Genomic DNA, 16363 nt, shown 5'->3' on the forward strand with positions numbered 1-16363 from the left:
GGGTTCGGTCCCTGCCCTTGCTCAGTGGGTTGACGATCTGGCGTTGCCGGGAGCTGTGGTGTAGGTTGCAGATGCGGCTCGGATCCCACGTTGCTGTGGCTCTGGCGTAGGCTGGTGGCTACGGCTCCAGTTAGACCCCTAGCCTGGGAACCTCCATATGCCGCAGGAGCGGCCCAAGAAAGAGCAAAAAGACAAAACAAAAAACAAAAAAAAACAAAAAACAAAAAAAAAACACTGCCCTGACCAAAGAGAGAGACAATCTGGCCTAGCACAAGGCTTTGCCCAACATGAGCATATCACCAGTGTTGGGGGAAGTGAAACACGGCTGAAGGCCAGGTAGTGTCATGGCATCAGAACAGAGTCCTCTTCCAAAGGAAAAGTATCCCTGGCTGAAGGAGGAAACAAGAAGGCATTGTGCTCCTCAGCGGCTTGTTATAATTATAGGAAATGCACAGTAAGCTCACCCTGTCATGGGCTTCAACCAATCTCAAGACTGAGTGGAGGCCTACTTTTCCTGACAATGCTGCCCATATTATACCATAAAAAAGGTGGGGACTGACATCCAATTGCCCAGAAGTTTCAGAAGCCAGCAAAGACTTCAAACCTACTGCTTTACTGGGTCATCTTGGGATCAGATAAGAATCCAACCAAACAGGATTTTATGTCATTACATCATAATGACTACTGCTAACATTTGCTGAATTGTTATTTATGTACCTGGAAGTAGACTAAACACTTTTTGTGAACATTTATTTAATCTTCAAAATAATCCTGTAAAAGGTACTGTCATTCTTGTTTTGAAGATGAGGAACCTGAAGAATGGTGGGTTTCAGTAATACCACTCAGTATATAGCAGAACCAGGACTCAGGCTTGTCTGACTCCCAAGTCCTTAGAGATTCTGTCTCCTGTCTCTTGCTCAGTTGATGATTAGGTAGGCGGTCAGGAACAATTCTTACAACTTCTCTCTAAAATGTATCCAGTGTTGCCTGGAATCAAAAGTGGCTAAAAGATCTTAACCACATGGGCTAACTTCTCTTTCCTTTTTCCTTTTTTGGGGGGGCTGTGCCAAGGGCATGTGGAAGTTCCCAGGCCGGGGATCAAAACCACATCACTGCGGTGACCCAAGCTACTGCAGTGACAACACTGGATCCTTAACCTGCTGTACCACAAGAGAACTCTCAGGCTAACTTTTCTTAAGGAAGCTCCTGGATGGAGGATCAGAAAGAAAATTCAAACGGCAGGCCCTCAAACCAAGAGCTACGCATTTTGACCCAAACCCTTCAGTACTAATCACTTAAAAATAGATGTCCAGGAGTTCCCGTCGTGGCACAGTGGTTAACGAATCCAACTAGGAACCATGAGGTTGCGGGTTTGATCCCTGACCTTGTTCGGTGCGTTAAGGATCTGGCGTTGCTGTGGCTGTGGCGTAGGCCAGCCGCTACAGCTCTGATTAGACCCCTAGCGTGGGAACCTCCATATGCCATGGGAATGGTCCTAGAAAAGGCAAAAAGACAAAAATAAAAAAATAAAAATAAAAAATAAAACAGATGTCCAAAGAGTAACCACACACATAATTTTGATCATGTTCTTGCTGATTCCACACAATGCCTTGAAATGGAAGCTGTTCCAATTAGTAAGACTTTTACACAATCTCCAAAATAAGCCAGAAGGCCTTGCTTGGGTCCTGCAATTATTATTCTGTTTTTATAACTTCCTCCATTATTTTATTTCCTCCCTTGAGGAGTTTCTGAGGAGAGTCAATTTAAGACAGCTTTTTTCTTTTTTTTTTTTTAATGATTTTTATTTTTTCCACTATAGCTGGTTTACAGTGTCAGGTCAATTTTCTACTATAGAGCAAGTGACCCAGTCACACATACATGTATACATTCTTTTTCTCACATTATCCTCCATCATGTTCCATCATAGGTGACTAGATAGTTCCCAGTGCTATACAGCAGGATCTCATTGCTTATTCATTCCAAATAAGATAGCTTTTAAACTGAATTGGATTTACTGCCCAAATATGCCATTTTCTTAACCCTCTTCACTTTCTCACATTAGGAAATAAGTCTGTTTGCATAATGCTTCTAAAAGGCAACACAAACCCACCAAAGTTAGTTTTCCAAGCTAGAGAGAAGGACTTAGGATGCTTATCTTTTACTAACGGGTAGGGTATTTAAGCAAAAGACAATTACTTCATTTCATTGGGAGAGAGGCTAACTTTAGGAGATTCTGATTGTTTTTTACTTACATCAATTAAATTGTAATGTAAAAATATCCCAGACTTGCTTAATGTTAGCTGAATTTTATAATCAAAAAGCTTGCATGGTTTATGTTAACAGCCAGAAAACTCTACCTTCCCCCAGCTGCCATGTACCCAAGTCATTATCACAATCTGAGGAGACAGATTTAGGATTAATAATTTATTACCTTCCTGTACTGCAATGTAGTTAAGAATATAGGACAGTTTGGCAGGAGAAAATTCCTGCTGAAGCCTCATCACTATGAAGTATATTCCATTAGTCATCTGCCTTAAATTAGGTGCCCAGCAGATACAAGGAGAGTAGGGATGTAATACCACCTAAAAAGTCTCCTGAAAATGCTTTTCTCCCAAAGATAAGACCGATGCATATTCAAAATAATTATCCTCTTAAAGGAAAAGAATGCCATCTGGTCTGACTGGTACAACAGAGGCTACAGCCCTAAAAGTACAGCTAAAAGGTAGGGAAGTGAGTCCAGGTGCCTTCTGTCTGCCAGGGGCAAATGCAAGCAGTTATGAGAACAAGACAGGAATGAAAACTAGTGGGGAAGAGTTCTTATTAAGCTGGAAGCTGTCTTTGTCCCATCTGCAGTCACTTTGAGAGTTGAGGATAATAATCTCTCTCACCCAGAGTTTAAGAATAATTAAAAAATAAAACATGGCAGGAGTTCCCTTTGTAGCTCAGTGGTTAATGAACCCGACTAGGATCCATGAGGATTTGGGTTCAATCCCTGGCCTCACTCAGTGGGTTAAGGATCTGGCGCTGCCATGAGCTGTATTGTAGGTCAAAGACGAGGCTCAGATCCTGCATTGCTGTGGCTGTGGTGTAGGCCAGCAGCTGTAGCTTCAATTCAACCCCTAGCCTGGGAACTTCCATTTGTCACGAGTGGAAGTTTAAGCAATAAATAAATAAATAAGCAATAAATAAATAAATCATGGCATTTACAGGTAGAAGGAAACTAAAATGTCATCTTATAGGTGCTAAGGTAACTACAGAACATAGCTTAGATGGATAATCACAAATTGGCTTCCTGATTCTTAGATGGATAATCACAAATTGGCTTTCCTGATAATCACTGAATTAAACTTACCAAGTGGACAAATTGGCTCTCTTGGCATGGGCATACCAGTTAAACCATGGCAGGAAGAGAACACATGAAAATCCTGAAGACTGGCCATTCTATACAACAAAATTCTTTTCCGATTTCACCAATCAGAAAAATCACTCTTCCTTGGAGTCCCCACTGTGGTTCAGCAGGTTAAAAATCTAACGTAGTGTCATGAGGATGTGGGTTCAACCCCTGGCCTCACTCAGTGGGTTAGGGATCCAGTGTTGCTGCACGTTGCTGTGTAGGTTACAGACATAGCTCAGATCTGGTGTTGCCATGGTGTATAGGCCTGCAGCTGCAGCTCCGATTTGACCCCTAGCCCAGGAATTTCCATATGCCACAGGTGCAGCTGTTAAAAAAAAAAAGGAAAAGAAAAAAGAAAAACCACTCTTCCATTCATGGAGAGAGCCAGAGAAAAGGTGGGAAAAAAGAGCAAAAATAACCTTCCAAACATTGGCCCCTTTGGGAAGTAAAGTGCCCACTTAATGGGTCAAGACTGAAACAAAGAACAGGAAAGATCTGGAGTTCCCGTTGTGGCGTAGTGGTTAATGGATCCGACTAAGAACCATGAGGTTGCGGGTTCGATCCCTGGCTCAGTAGGTTAAGGATCTGGCGCTGCCGTGAGCTGTGGTGTGGGTCACAGACACGGCTCGGATCCCACGCTGCTGTGGCTATGGTGTAGGCCAGTGGCTACAGCTCCAATTAGACTCCTAGGCCTGGGAACTTCCATATGCCATGGGAACAACTCGAGAAAAGGCAAAAAGACAAAGAAAAAAAGAAGAAGAAGAAGAAGAACAGGAAAGATCTATTCTCCTTAACATTTATATTACAAGGTGGCCCTATTTCCAGCATCATCCTTAAGTTTACCTAACAAACCTTTATTGCTACTTACTATGTGCTAAATGTTAGGTATGTAACTATGAGTAAGATAGTTTCATGAAGTAGGCACCCAAGCAAATAACCATAGCAGACCTCTGCTCATAGCCATAATGGAATAACCGATAACAGACTCACCATCTCCATGAATAACGACGAAACTGGACAGAATATACATGACAACTGTTTTCCATCAGGAAGTAAAAGGCAGTGCAAGGCTACAATTATTAGAAGAAAGGAAATTTGGGAGTTCCCGTCGTGGCGCAGTGGTTAACGAATCAGACTAGGAACCATGAGGTTGTAGGTTCGGTCCCTGCCCTTGCTCAGTGGGTTAACGATCCGGCGTTGCCGGGAGCTGTGGTGTAGGTTGCAGACGCGGCTCAGATCCCGAGTTGCTGTGGCTCTGGCGTAGGCTGGTGGCTACAGCTCCGATTCGACCCCTAGCCTGGGAACCTCCATATGCCGCAGGAGCGGCCCAAGAAATAGCAACAACAACAACAACAAAAGACAAAAGACAAAAAAAAAAAAAAAAAAAAAAAAAGAAGAAGAAGAAAGGAAATTTGAAGTGAGCCCCATAATTGCTCGGTTCTCCTTTAAGGGACAACTTCTCAACCATAGCACAGAAAGCTGGAACCCAAACAGAACAGAGGGGTTTCACCAAGCCCAAGGAGCAGAGATCTGAGTTTGGCTAGAATTTGAGTGGTAAGACACTGGAGAAGGAACTGTGAAAAGAGGGGATTCCAAAAGGCTAAGAGCTGGGACATAAAACACAAGGCAAGACCACCTAATGTTTATTACACGGTAGATACTACAAGGATGAGAGGGAAACAGAATGACTAGAGGTCAAGCAGTACTGGGGTAGGAAGTAGGAGCATTTTGGAATTCCAGCTCTGCCAAAGCATAGAAATCACATTAACTTCACAGATCAGCAGGTACTAGAAATGCCTTTAGGAGTAAGGATTGAACTCCAGGGCAATACTCACTCTGATCCTCTCCATAAAGCCTAAAACCACAGAGTATAATGTGGCATAGTTTACAGTGAAATGTACAGACACTATGAGAACATTAAACAACAAGTTCAAATCACAGGCTTCAGGGAAAGGACTGGAAAGGAGCTTATGTCTACCTGAATCAGAATACATCAGGTAGAAAGGTAACAGCATATGCAGAGGAATGACATGCACTCTATCAGCAGTGATCTGAATGTGGAGGAGAAGAGGAATACAGAATGACTCAGGGATTTCTACCTCAGAATATGAGTGGAGGTGGTCTTTTCACTGCTACAGGGAATACAGGAGGAAGAAGGGTAAAAGACCATGAGTTTAGTCTTGATATATTAAGTTAGAGGTAGCTGGGAGACATCCAGTTAGAGACATGTGACATACACGTGCCCACGTGGTCTGGAGCCCTGAGAGAAGTGAATGAACACTTACAGATCTGGGAGTAATGAGCACACAGGTCACGAGTATGGGAAAGAATGAGATTACCCAGGGAGAACACATAGGAGTGAGACAAGAAAGGGCTGAAACAGAACCCTGAAGAACAAAACATTTAAGGGACAAGCTTAGAATAAATAATTAGAAAGGGCAATGTATCAACTAAGGAGAACAACAACAAAAAAAAAACATGGTATAACGTAAGGCAACTGAGAAAAGGGTATCAAGAAAGTAGTCACAGCAGCAGAGATGTTAAGCAAGGTAAAAAGTAAAGATGTCCAACCAGGGGAGTCCCTGGTTACCTTAGCAGAGCCAAGGTTTAGGCAGAAGCCAGACCTCACTGGATTCAGAAGAAAACAAAAGTGGAAGAATGGGGAGGGCAAATGTGGTCTGCTCTCTCAGAAAACTTCCCTGGCTGGCGACGGTGAGCCAGCGACGGTGAGCCAGCGACCAAGAACAGTGCCTGGTTTAATAAACATTTGTTGAATGAATAAGCAATAATAATAAAACAAATGAATGATTTGTACCCATCTAGTTGTTTGACCAGTCCTTGTTTCTTATTGTGTCAGTTTGCCTCTCTGCAAACTGGATATCAGGCCCAAGTCAAGTTTCATTTCCCCCTCCTAGACTTCCCTGATTTTTCTAACCTTCAATAATAACCTCCTCTGATAAATATACGTATATGTATAACTGATTTATTTTGCTGTATGGCTGAAATTAGGACAACTTTATAAGTCAACTATATTCCAATAAAGTTAAAAAAAAAAAACAAAACCTCCTCTACTATAACCAAAAAAGCAGAGAATAACAAGTGTTGGTGAGGACATGGAGAAATCCTCACACATTGCTGGTGGAAATATAAAATGGTGTGGCAACTGTAACAAACAAAAAGTTAGACTTACCACATGATCCAGCAATTCCACTCCTAGATATAATAAACAAAATGTGGTATATACATACAGTGGAATATTATTCAGCCATGAAAAGGAGTGACATACTGATACATGTTACAACATGAATGAATCTTGAAAATGTTAGGCTACGCAAAAGAAACTAGACATAAAAGGCCATTTGCTGTATGAATCCATTTACAGTAAATGTCCAGAATAGGCAAATCCATAGTCAGAAAGTAGATCAGTGGTTTCCAGAAGCTAGGAGAGGGAGAAATAGGGAATGACTGCTAATGGGTATGAGGTTTCCTTTAGGGGGTGAGGAAAATGTTCTGGAATTAAATAGTGTTATTACACCTCAATTAAAAAATAAACGACCTCCTCTAATCTCTTACTACAGAATTCCTAAATTCTATCCATCCATTTAGCCCTACATCCATTGATTCATATTGAGTGAAATTACTCTCTTCAGCGACAGAGGTTCCCTGAAGACAGAGAACGTCATCAATTTTCTCCTGGGCTACTAGTTCATTAGCTTCCTAACGGATATCCTTTCCTCAAGCCCTGACCTCCCTCCCCTTTCCATCTTCTTCCCATCCCTACCATTACCATTCCCTTATATTCCAGCAAAAATGTTCCAGCAATTTACAAGTATTTACTCTTTGGCCTAAAATTTTCTATAACTCTGAATTTCCTAAGGCAATGATCTCCAAAACAAAGATTTTGCTTACCAGAGTTGCAAAAGACAAATCACTGGGATGTGAAAAGAAAATATTAAAACTATATTTTTTTTAGTTGATTGTATTAAGGTTTTGCTTTGGCATCTCGTATAAAGTAAAAACAAACACATATTGAGGTACATCTTCAAATTTCTTCATGGATATGACAGTATAATCAAGAAAATATGCAGACCACCTGCCTTAAAAGATAAGACTCAAAGCTTCTTTCCATGGCATACAAGATCCTTTATCACCTGGCCACCATTTCCCTCTTCAGGTTGCCATTCTGGCTTTGCTCTTTGCATTCCAGCTGCACTAAACTGCAAAGAGAGCTTCTTCTACATACCAAGCTGTTTCATAATTTTGTGCTTTTGCTCTTGCAATCCCATTGCCTGGGAATATCCTTCAAATTCAACCTTCAAAACTCTGTTCAGGCATCAGCTTCTCTGGAGAGAATTCTTCAGCTCTCCTCCTTCATCTCTCAGCTGAATGCTTCTCTGGTTGCAGTAGCACTCTGGGCACTGCATCCCTCTATTTTCTCACTTAACACATCATAGTAATTATACATCTATCTCCCTCATTAAATTGGGAGTTCTTTCAGGGCAGGAACTGTGTTGTGCTCATCTTTATTACCCTCATGCTTAGCCTAGGTCCAGACTCCTAATAAGTTCTCAAAAACTGGCTCTGAATTGAATACCTTTTTCTCTGTACTCAAAATACTTATTAACTAACTCTATATAATCTACTTCCCAGAAGCAAGGGAACAAGAGTAAACATTTTCATAGCCAAGTGTTAGCTTTAGGTGTACATTAGCCCCAATGATTCTCCTGGGTTTAAGTTTCCAAGGCCTTGCTATGGCTGTGGTATAGGCCAGCAGTTACAGCTCTGATTCGACCCCCAGCCTGGGAGTCTCCATATGCCGCAGGAGCAGCCCTAAAAAAAAGACAAAAGGACAAAAAAAAAAAAAAAAAAATTCCAAGGCTGCTGTATACCCTCTCCCATGCATGTGCACGCATAACTCTTAATGTACACATTCTTTAGATGTTAACACATTGGTGAATATTTTAATCAGATCTTGCCGTCCTGAAAGGCATAAAGTACCTTCCTTAAAGTGCCCTCGCATACCTCTGCTCTGTTCATTTTAAGCTTTAGCTCTCAAGTGATACATTGTGTTTAACATTTAATTCTCAAAGGAAAATTCCCTTATTGTTAATTTATTATTCAGTCAGCAAATACTTTTATGGTGCATCTACTATGTGCCAAGACCTTGGTACTCGCTAGGAATTGCTAGTATAAGCAAAACAGGCAAAATCTCTGCTCTCAAGAAGCTGACAAGTTACTGCAGGAATTTCCAAATTCTTGGGGTCACTTCACATTTGTCTCCAGATACTGACAGTCTCTAGACCAAAATGCTATTTTAAGCCTTTTAACAAAAACCTTAGACAGAAACATAGTGTCTCAATGGCCCACAAGGAAAACAGAGAATCTTTTATCAGACAAATTGTAATCACTTCCTTCTGGCAGTGGGATCTAGCACTGAACCCAAAGCTGAAATAAAAAAGAAGCCCACTATACATATCGATGGGTAACTGTGACTGTTCCGGAGATAGAGAAACTGCTAAGTGGTAAACAGCAATGAGGATAACTAGAGAGCTGCTTTATTTTCGTTAGTTTTTCAAGAATAATTTCTATAATCCATGAGCTAAAGGACAATAGCAAACAATCTATGTATTTTATCATGGAAAACTTAAGAGCTCAGATAAAAACTGAACAAATGTATGAATAAATATTAACTCAGACTATCAATAATAGGTTTTTGCTACTATTGCTTACTGTTGCTTTGCTGTTGCCTTTTCAGGTAGGTTTTTCTCCCCCCTTATAAAAAGAGTTAATATGTACCACTACTGAAAAGAATATATAAACATTTTGTTATATATCTTGTTTCAGACTTCCTATTACATAAGAATATTTTTTTTCACAAAATTGACACCAATTTTGAATATGAATATCATGCTTTTTCATTTAATAAGAGGAGCATTTCCCATATACTTATTATTCTAAAATGTAAATTTTGAAGTCAGATAACATTTTACCATGTGGACAAGCCTACTGTCACCACACTCCTATTGTGGAACAGGTTCTAAAAATGTTTTGCAACACACAGAATAAATGAAGTATTGATGAATGATCTCATTCATAACCATCTAAATATGTCCTTGAGGTAAATTCCTAAAAACAGAATTACTAAGTCAAAGGATATGAACTTTTTAAAGATCTTGATTTTATGCCAAAAAGTTTTCTGTTCAAACTCCCTAGCACAACAGGAGGGCAGCCACATCACCTCTTGGCAACACCAGATATTACTTTGATCTTCATCAACATACTATATTAAAAAGGATTTCTCATTTAACTTTTTTTCTTTTTTCTCCCCCCCCCCCACTTTTTTTAAGGGCTGCGTCCACAGCATATGGAAGTTCCCAGGCTAGGGGTCAAACTGGAGCCGAAGCCAACAGCCTATGCCATAGCCACAGCAACGCCAGATCCAAGCTGCATCTGTGACCTATGCAGCAACTTATGGCAATATCGGATCCTTAACCCACTGACTGAAGCCAGGGATCGAACCCACAACCTAACGGATACTAGTCGGGTTCTTAACCTGCTGAGCCACAATGGGAATTCCGTATTTCTCATTTTAATCTGCAGCTCTCTGGTTAATAATGAAAATGAACATTTTGTTTTAAGTTTATAAATCTCTTTTTTTTGGCCACATCCATGGCATGCAGAAGTTCCAGAGCCAGGGATCTAACCTGTGCCAGAGTAGCAACCTGAGCCAAAGCAGTGACAATTCTGCATCCTTAACCCACTGAGCCACTAGGAACTCCTAAATCATTTTAATTTCTCATTTATGATACTCTCTGTTTATATCTCTTACTCATTTTTGCTATTAGGACATTGCATTTTTTGAAAAACTGATGTAAAAGAGCTCTGATAAATTAAAATATACAATAAATCTGTCATGTGTGGCCTGCATGCTACCTCAGTTTGAACACACATAGTTCTTGGTCCTTAGACAGTAAAAGCTCCAAACTTTCATCAAACAGAACTGGTACAAAGAGTGCCCTCTGTGGCTCAGCGGTTAATGAACCCGACTAGGGTTCATGAGGATTCGGGTTTGATCCCTGGCCTCAATCAGTGGGTTAAGGATCCAGCATTGCCATGAACTATGGTGTAGGTCACAGACAGGGCTCGGATCCTGCGTTGCTGTGGCTGTGGCATATGCCTGTGGCTGTGGCATAGGCCAGCAGCTGTAGCTCCAATTCGACCCCTAGCCTGGGAACTTCCATATGCAGCAGGTGTGACCCTAAAAAGCAAACAAAACAAAACAAAACACAAAAAAACAGAACTGGTACAATCTAATTCCCGCCAAACCACTCCTAACAATACTACCTTTTCACCTGTCATACTCGATCTGTTCATTAGGGTGCTGTTTTTAAGCACCAAGCTCCAGGGATTAAAAAAACAGCCCAATGAACCCACAGTACTATGTTTAACCAACTAGCTTGGAAAACACAGAAACACTCAGAAATGTTTCTTCCTCCCCTATACTCAGAATCTCTCAAATAACAAATGCTCGTCCTGGATCAAGGCAAAAAAAAAAAAAAAAAAAAAAAACAACTGTCTTTGGTTCTCCAAAAGATCATTTGTGGTTGGAAGGCAGGGTAGCAGAAGAAAAAGAGTGTGAGCTCTGGAGTGGAAAAACCTAGGTTTAGATTCATGGCTCTGTCATGTTCTTTCTGTGAGACCCTGATCAAGTCATTTTGCCTTTCTGGGCCTCAATTTCCTCATCTACAAAGTAAAACAATCTATTTTGGGATTATCACAAGGATTAAATGAAATACATGTAATGTTTATAACCAGCGGTCTGCTATGTGGTTGGTGTACTTCAAAAAATGTCATTTTCCTACTCTGATGGTTCTAAATCAGTTAGTTAATTCAAATGATCTTATATAAAATGTTGGCCTGAAATAGTTAGCTGTCCCAGCAAAGCATCATCTGAGTAAAAAACATTTAGGTCAGCTTTCTGTCAACTGCAATTTCCACTGCTATAATTATGCAATCATCAACCACCACTGCAAGACAACAAAAAACCCTAAAGCTGATGTTACTGAAATTGCTAAATACAGTGATTATTTGATTCTCAAGATCATGGCCACCAATTCCTTTTGGAAAGCAACAGAAATCTTTGTAATTATAGGAGCAAATGACTGATTATCCCAGACAGTGGTCTCTACAACAGAAGTCTTTTGGTCACTGCCCAGAACAGCAGCATACTCAAAAGTTATTCTCAAATTGCTGTTTTTTCACATGCCATACTCTGAAAAGAAAAATGTCAACAAAAGAACTGAAAGAAAAAAGATGGAAAAAAAAAGGATATTCTTTGAAATTTAGCCTTCTTGGCACTTTTTCCTGGCAAGAGTTTCTAGACTGGTGAAACAATCTCTAGGAGGAAAGCATGCTTTATAAAATCTATCAGCATAACCCCTTTCCATGGAAAAAGCAAGGAACACATTCTCCCTCTAAGTGTAGAATACAGCTTCCTTCAGGAAAGAAATCAAAGCATCATTTATGATCATAGCCCTGTACTACACACTTAAATTACATTAACTTAAAAAAATTTTTTTTGGCCACACCTCAGCATGCAATAGTTCCCAGGCCTATGATCAAACAAGCACCAGAGCAAGTGACTCAAGCCACAGCAGTGACAATGCCAGATCGTTAACTGCTTGGCCACCAAGGAACTTTTTTTTTTTTTTTTTTTTCGTCTTTTTAGGGCTGCAACCTAGGCAAATGGAGGTTCCCAGGGACTAGGGGTCCAATCAGAGCTATAGCTTCCAGCCTATACCACAGCCTCAGCAATGCCGATCCAAGCCGCATCTGCAACCTACACCACAGCTCAAAGCAACACTGGGTCCTTAACCCACTGAGCAAGGCCAGGGATTGAACCTGCATCTTCATGGATGCTACTCAGACTCATTTCCGCTGAGCCACATAGGGAACTCCTCCCTTATACTATCTTTTAAATCGAGTTATGAGGTCTTATCCTTCCTCACAGACAACAGGTAACTTGCTCAAGGTTTTACAGTTAAGTGAAAAGCAACATCTACCTCCAAGACCCAGGTCTATCTAACTTTGAAACTTTTTTCATTACATTTTCATCAAATTTCAAAACGATCATGCCAATTCTCCTTTATGAGAAAGAGAGCCCCCTCAAAAAAAAAAAAGAAAGAAAGAAAGAAAGAAAGAAAGAACCCAATTTAAAATTTTAGTTTAAAACAAATAAACCCAATGAAATAAATGTCCACCAAAAGGATGACCATTTCCATCAACTAGCAGATTGCTTTTCTGGCTCCTACTAGTCTTTAAAATGAACTGAAGGATTCACACAGAGTACCCCTTTTAAAAAAACCTTAAATATATTTTTAAAAATGTACCTATTGTCAACCACAGAGCACTGAAGCAGAAGCAAATACAAAACAGGTACAGGCTTCTGAACCACTTCACAGATGTCTGCCAACAAAGTCTTGATAAAATCCAGGAAGCAGAGCTTGGCTTCATTCCCAGCTTCTCCATGGCCTTCCAGACAGGCAGGACCAGTCCACTAGAAAGAAAGAAAAAGAAAAAATGATATGCCAAGTGATTAATAATTGATTCCTCAAAATGCAGAGTGCTAAAGAATGTGACAGAATTAGGGAAAAGAGAAATTTCAAGTTTGTCTTTCACTGTTCATACCTGCCTATAAATTTTAAACCTGAGCTTTGACATAGCCTATAATTATCAGGATAAAAACATAGCAAGGGGTATGAAATGAATCCACTGCAAAACTGAAACACTTTATATTCCATTATTTTCTAATCTAACAGCTAATCATCTATGTGGAAGAATGGAAAGAGCACCAGACTGCAAAAATCTGAATTTCAGTTCCAGTTAGACTAACAGCTTTGTGACTTTGTCCAAACACACTTTCTTATCTATTAAGTTTGGAGCATGAGAGGTAAGCTAATCTGAAGGTCTTTCTAGCCATGTTTTTAAAATCTTTTAATGTGACTGTCTTTAAGCAGGCCATGCACTCTCCAGCTTGCTCCAGTCCCCACCACTCTTACCTTTAAAACAGATTCTGCTTACACTTTGATGTAACCTCCCAGATCCCTAGAAGCATTGGCAATTCCTCACTTAAATCCATTGACAGGTATTTACATAGCCTCTATTAGGTACTACGCATTGTGCTGGCTACTCTAGAATCTAGGGGCTGATTTTTTTTTTTTTTTTTTTTTTGTCTTTTGGCCATTTTTTGGGCTGCTCCTGCGGCATATGGAGGTTCCCTGGTTAGGGGTCTAATTGAAGCTGTAGCCACTGGCCTATGCCAGAGCCACAGCAACGCAGGATCCAAGCAAGCCACGTCTGCGACCTACACCACAGCTCACAGCAACACCAGATCCTTAACCCACTGAGCCACGACAGGAACGCCAAAGAGCTGGATGATTTAGGTCCTTTCCAGAAGAAAAAAAATGATTTTCCATCAGTTTCTTCTTACATGATTTCCCTATATTATATAAATTATTATATAAATCTTGGCAGCATTACAAGAATTACTGAATTGTGAAGAAGGAATTCAAAAGTCCTCTGCCCTAAATATGCACCTGTCATCCACATCTGGCAAATGACACAGACTGACAACACAAAGTCCCAGCCAGCACTGTATAGGTTGGATATTAATACCAATTAATACCAGGAAATAGACAAACGCACACACAGAGCTACAAAGCTAAGGTATGGCTCACCCAAGAAAAAGCTTTAATTGAGCCTTAAGCATCTGAAGTACTTCATCTTTCTCATGTGCTTCCATCCATTACTATTTCTAGTGGTTTGTAGTTGTATGTTAGGGAGAAGGGGGCAACAAGGTCTGTGGTCCAGAGACACACTTAAGAGATTATGAAATGGAGCCTAAGCCAGAAAGTATATCCAGCAACTTTTCTAGACTTTCACGATGGAATGGGTGAGAGAGAGAGAGAGAGAGAGAGAGAGAGAGAGAGTGTGTGTGTGTGTGTGTGTGTATGAATCTCATCCAACACATTTCTGCCTACCACAAAAGGATTTTAAATTCAAGGTGACTCAACACCTGTCATCAATAGCGTGGCAGGTGGGCGACAGAAGCATAAAAGAAATGAATAGCTTTTGAAAATGGGAGTAATAAACACCATTGGATTAGCAAGATGATTAGAAGTGCAATGTCTCGCAAATCATGCATGAGAGAGAGGCAGTTATTTTCCCGTGAACTCCCAGCCATTCCTCCGAAACCTACAATTGCCTAAGGGCACAAATCACTCCTAGGGTCCAGCCAGAGGCTTGCTGACCAGAGGCAAGAACAATACATCACCAAGATCCAAATGGTTTGTTATAGAAGCAAAGGGAAACAGCCCATGGAGAGAACACACACCCCCACAATACTTGACAAATGAAAATCTAGAAAAGCTTGCAATAGTTCTGGCATTTAGGGCGTTACAAGTACACCCGAAATAAAAGCACTCTCTGTTGCAGCAGCTGTTCAGACAGAGCAGGGGGTAATGTTTACTTAATACTTCAGGTTGATGGGGGATGTATCATAGTTCAGTCTGTCAGCTACATACGTGGAACTCCATTTATGTACCCAGCGATAAGATATGTTTGAGCAACGACAGAGCACGGCTGAAACAGCCTATTCAGCTGGTATGAGTAATCAAGAATAAAGCTCCTTAAAAAGAAAAGTCTAAGATATTTGGGAAAGTTACAGAACAGACTGCCATGAATAGCTTTGCTTATATTTGCAGACATTGTTTTCCAAATAGCTGGAAAAATGAACAGATTGTTCTGGGAGGTCGTCTTTCCAGTTTGTTCCTAGCTTCCAGTCTGATTAATCAGATAAGAAAACACACGGAGAGTCGGCTAATGCTCCTCACTAACTGCATCTACTGTCGGTTGGACACAACCTCCCTGAGGTGAGAGAAAGCAAAGCTTTCCTGGAATCTCGCCAGAGGTCTTTTCTCTTGACTTCCTTCATTTCACCTTTGTGCTCACTGCGGCCACCACAGGACCCTTCTGTGGGGCATAATTTTCCAAGTCCTGAATAAGACAGGTTTCGCATCATAATTCACACGTAGTGCTCAGCCCCGCCCCCCTTATTCTGTTCAACTTTCTGTCTTGGTGGGGGAACAAACACCAGGGACAGTAGCTATGGGCGAGGGAAGAAGACCAGCTGAGTTTCGAGGCCATTCTGTCTGTCGGGGAATAGAGGGAGCCGCATGACCAGGCCCGGGCGGGATTCAACCTGGAACTCGAGCTCCGAACCTGCAAAACCAGAAACAGCTGGCTGCTCTAGTGGGACCAGGAGCACCACCTCCGGGTCCCAGCGCACACACAGAAAGAGCCTCTCCCGCTTGCCCCTCCCTTGAGCTCGTGGTCCTCCGCCTGGCAGCCAGCCGCCCCCGGCCACCTACCGGGGCTCAGGGCCACACAGCGGGGCCCCGGCTCTCGGCGGCCTCCGCCTCCTCCCGGTCCATGGGGTCAGGGCCCCAACCTTCGCTCCTCTCACCCAGAGGAGGAGGAAAAGGAAGAAGGGGGTGCGGGCTCCCCACCGGGATAGCTCCCTCTCGCCTCAGCCTCTCCGGTCAGCTACGGCGGCCGAAACACCGCCCCCTCCCACCTCCCGGGCTCAACCCGGAAACACACTTCGCATCCTAAGCAAGCCCTCCTGCCCCCGGAAGCTCAATTCCATCCTCGAGCCAGAGGTGGAGGAGGGATAGTGCCGGGGGAGGGGGGGGTTAGAACTACGCACGAGCGAAGGAAGCGGGGTCCCCAAGGTGTCGCCTCCTGCTCTTCCGAGGCGGTCTGCACCTTCACCCGCCCTGCGGAGCCCCAGGCCTCAGACTCTGGCAATACCCATAAGCAAGATGGCGGCAGCGGCAGCACCCCCTACGGCTTAGCGCCCAGCCGTGCCATTGGCCAGAGCCTGGAGTGAGGCCGCGGCGGATTGGTCGA

General features: G+C 42.0%; 1 protein-coding gene across 6 annotated transcripts in view; it reads right to left on the bottom strand.

Moving 5' to 3' along the window:
• Positions 1 to 16277, bottom strand: part of KIAA0319L (KIAA0319 like) — a 116419-nt gene extending 100142 nt beyond the window's left edge. For 3 of the 6 annotated variants that reach the window (XR_014807453.1, XR_014807455.1, XM_021095912.2), the window contains exons 1-2: positions 16161 to 16277; positions 12784 to 12950 (exon numbers count right to left, since the gene is read on the bottom strand). Coding sequence is in view for 2 of the 6 variants with exons in the window: in XM_021095912.2 (XP_020951571.1) it covers positions 12784 to 12922 (139 nt within the window). In the remaining 4 variants the exon portion in view is untranslated. Of the gene's footprint in view, positions 1 to 12783; positions 12951 to 15822 lie in introns of all 6 variants that reach the window. The other 3 variants (XR_014807452.1, XR_014807454.1, XM_021095911.2) reach the window with 1 other exon arrangement.
• Between the last annotated feature and the right edge of the window lie 86 nt (positions 16278 to 16363).

This window comes from Sus scrofa, chromosome 6, assembly GCF_054392235.1.
Source record: "Sus scrofa isolate SSC_HxYL_T2T_F1_AM1 chromosome 6, Sscrofa_HxYL_maternal_Yorkshire_Landrace_v2.0, whole genome shotgun sequence".
NCBI lineage: Eukaryota > Metazoa > Chordata > Mammalia > Artiodactyla > Suidae > Sus > Sus scrofa.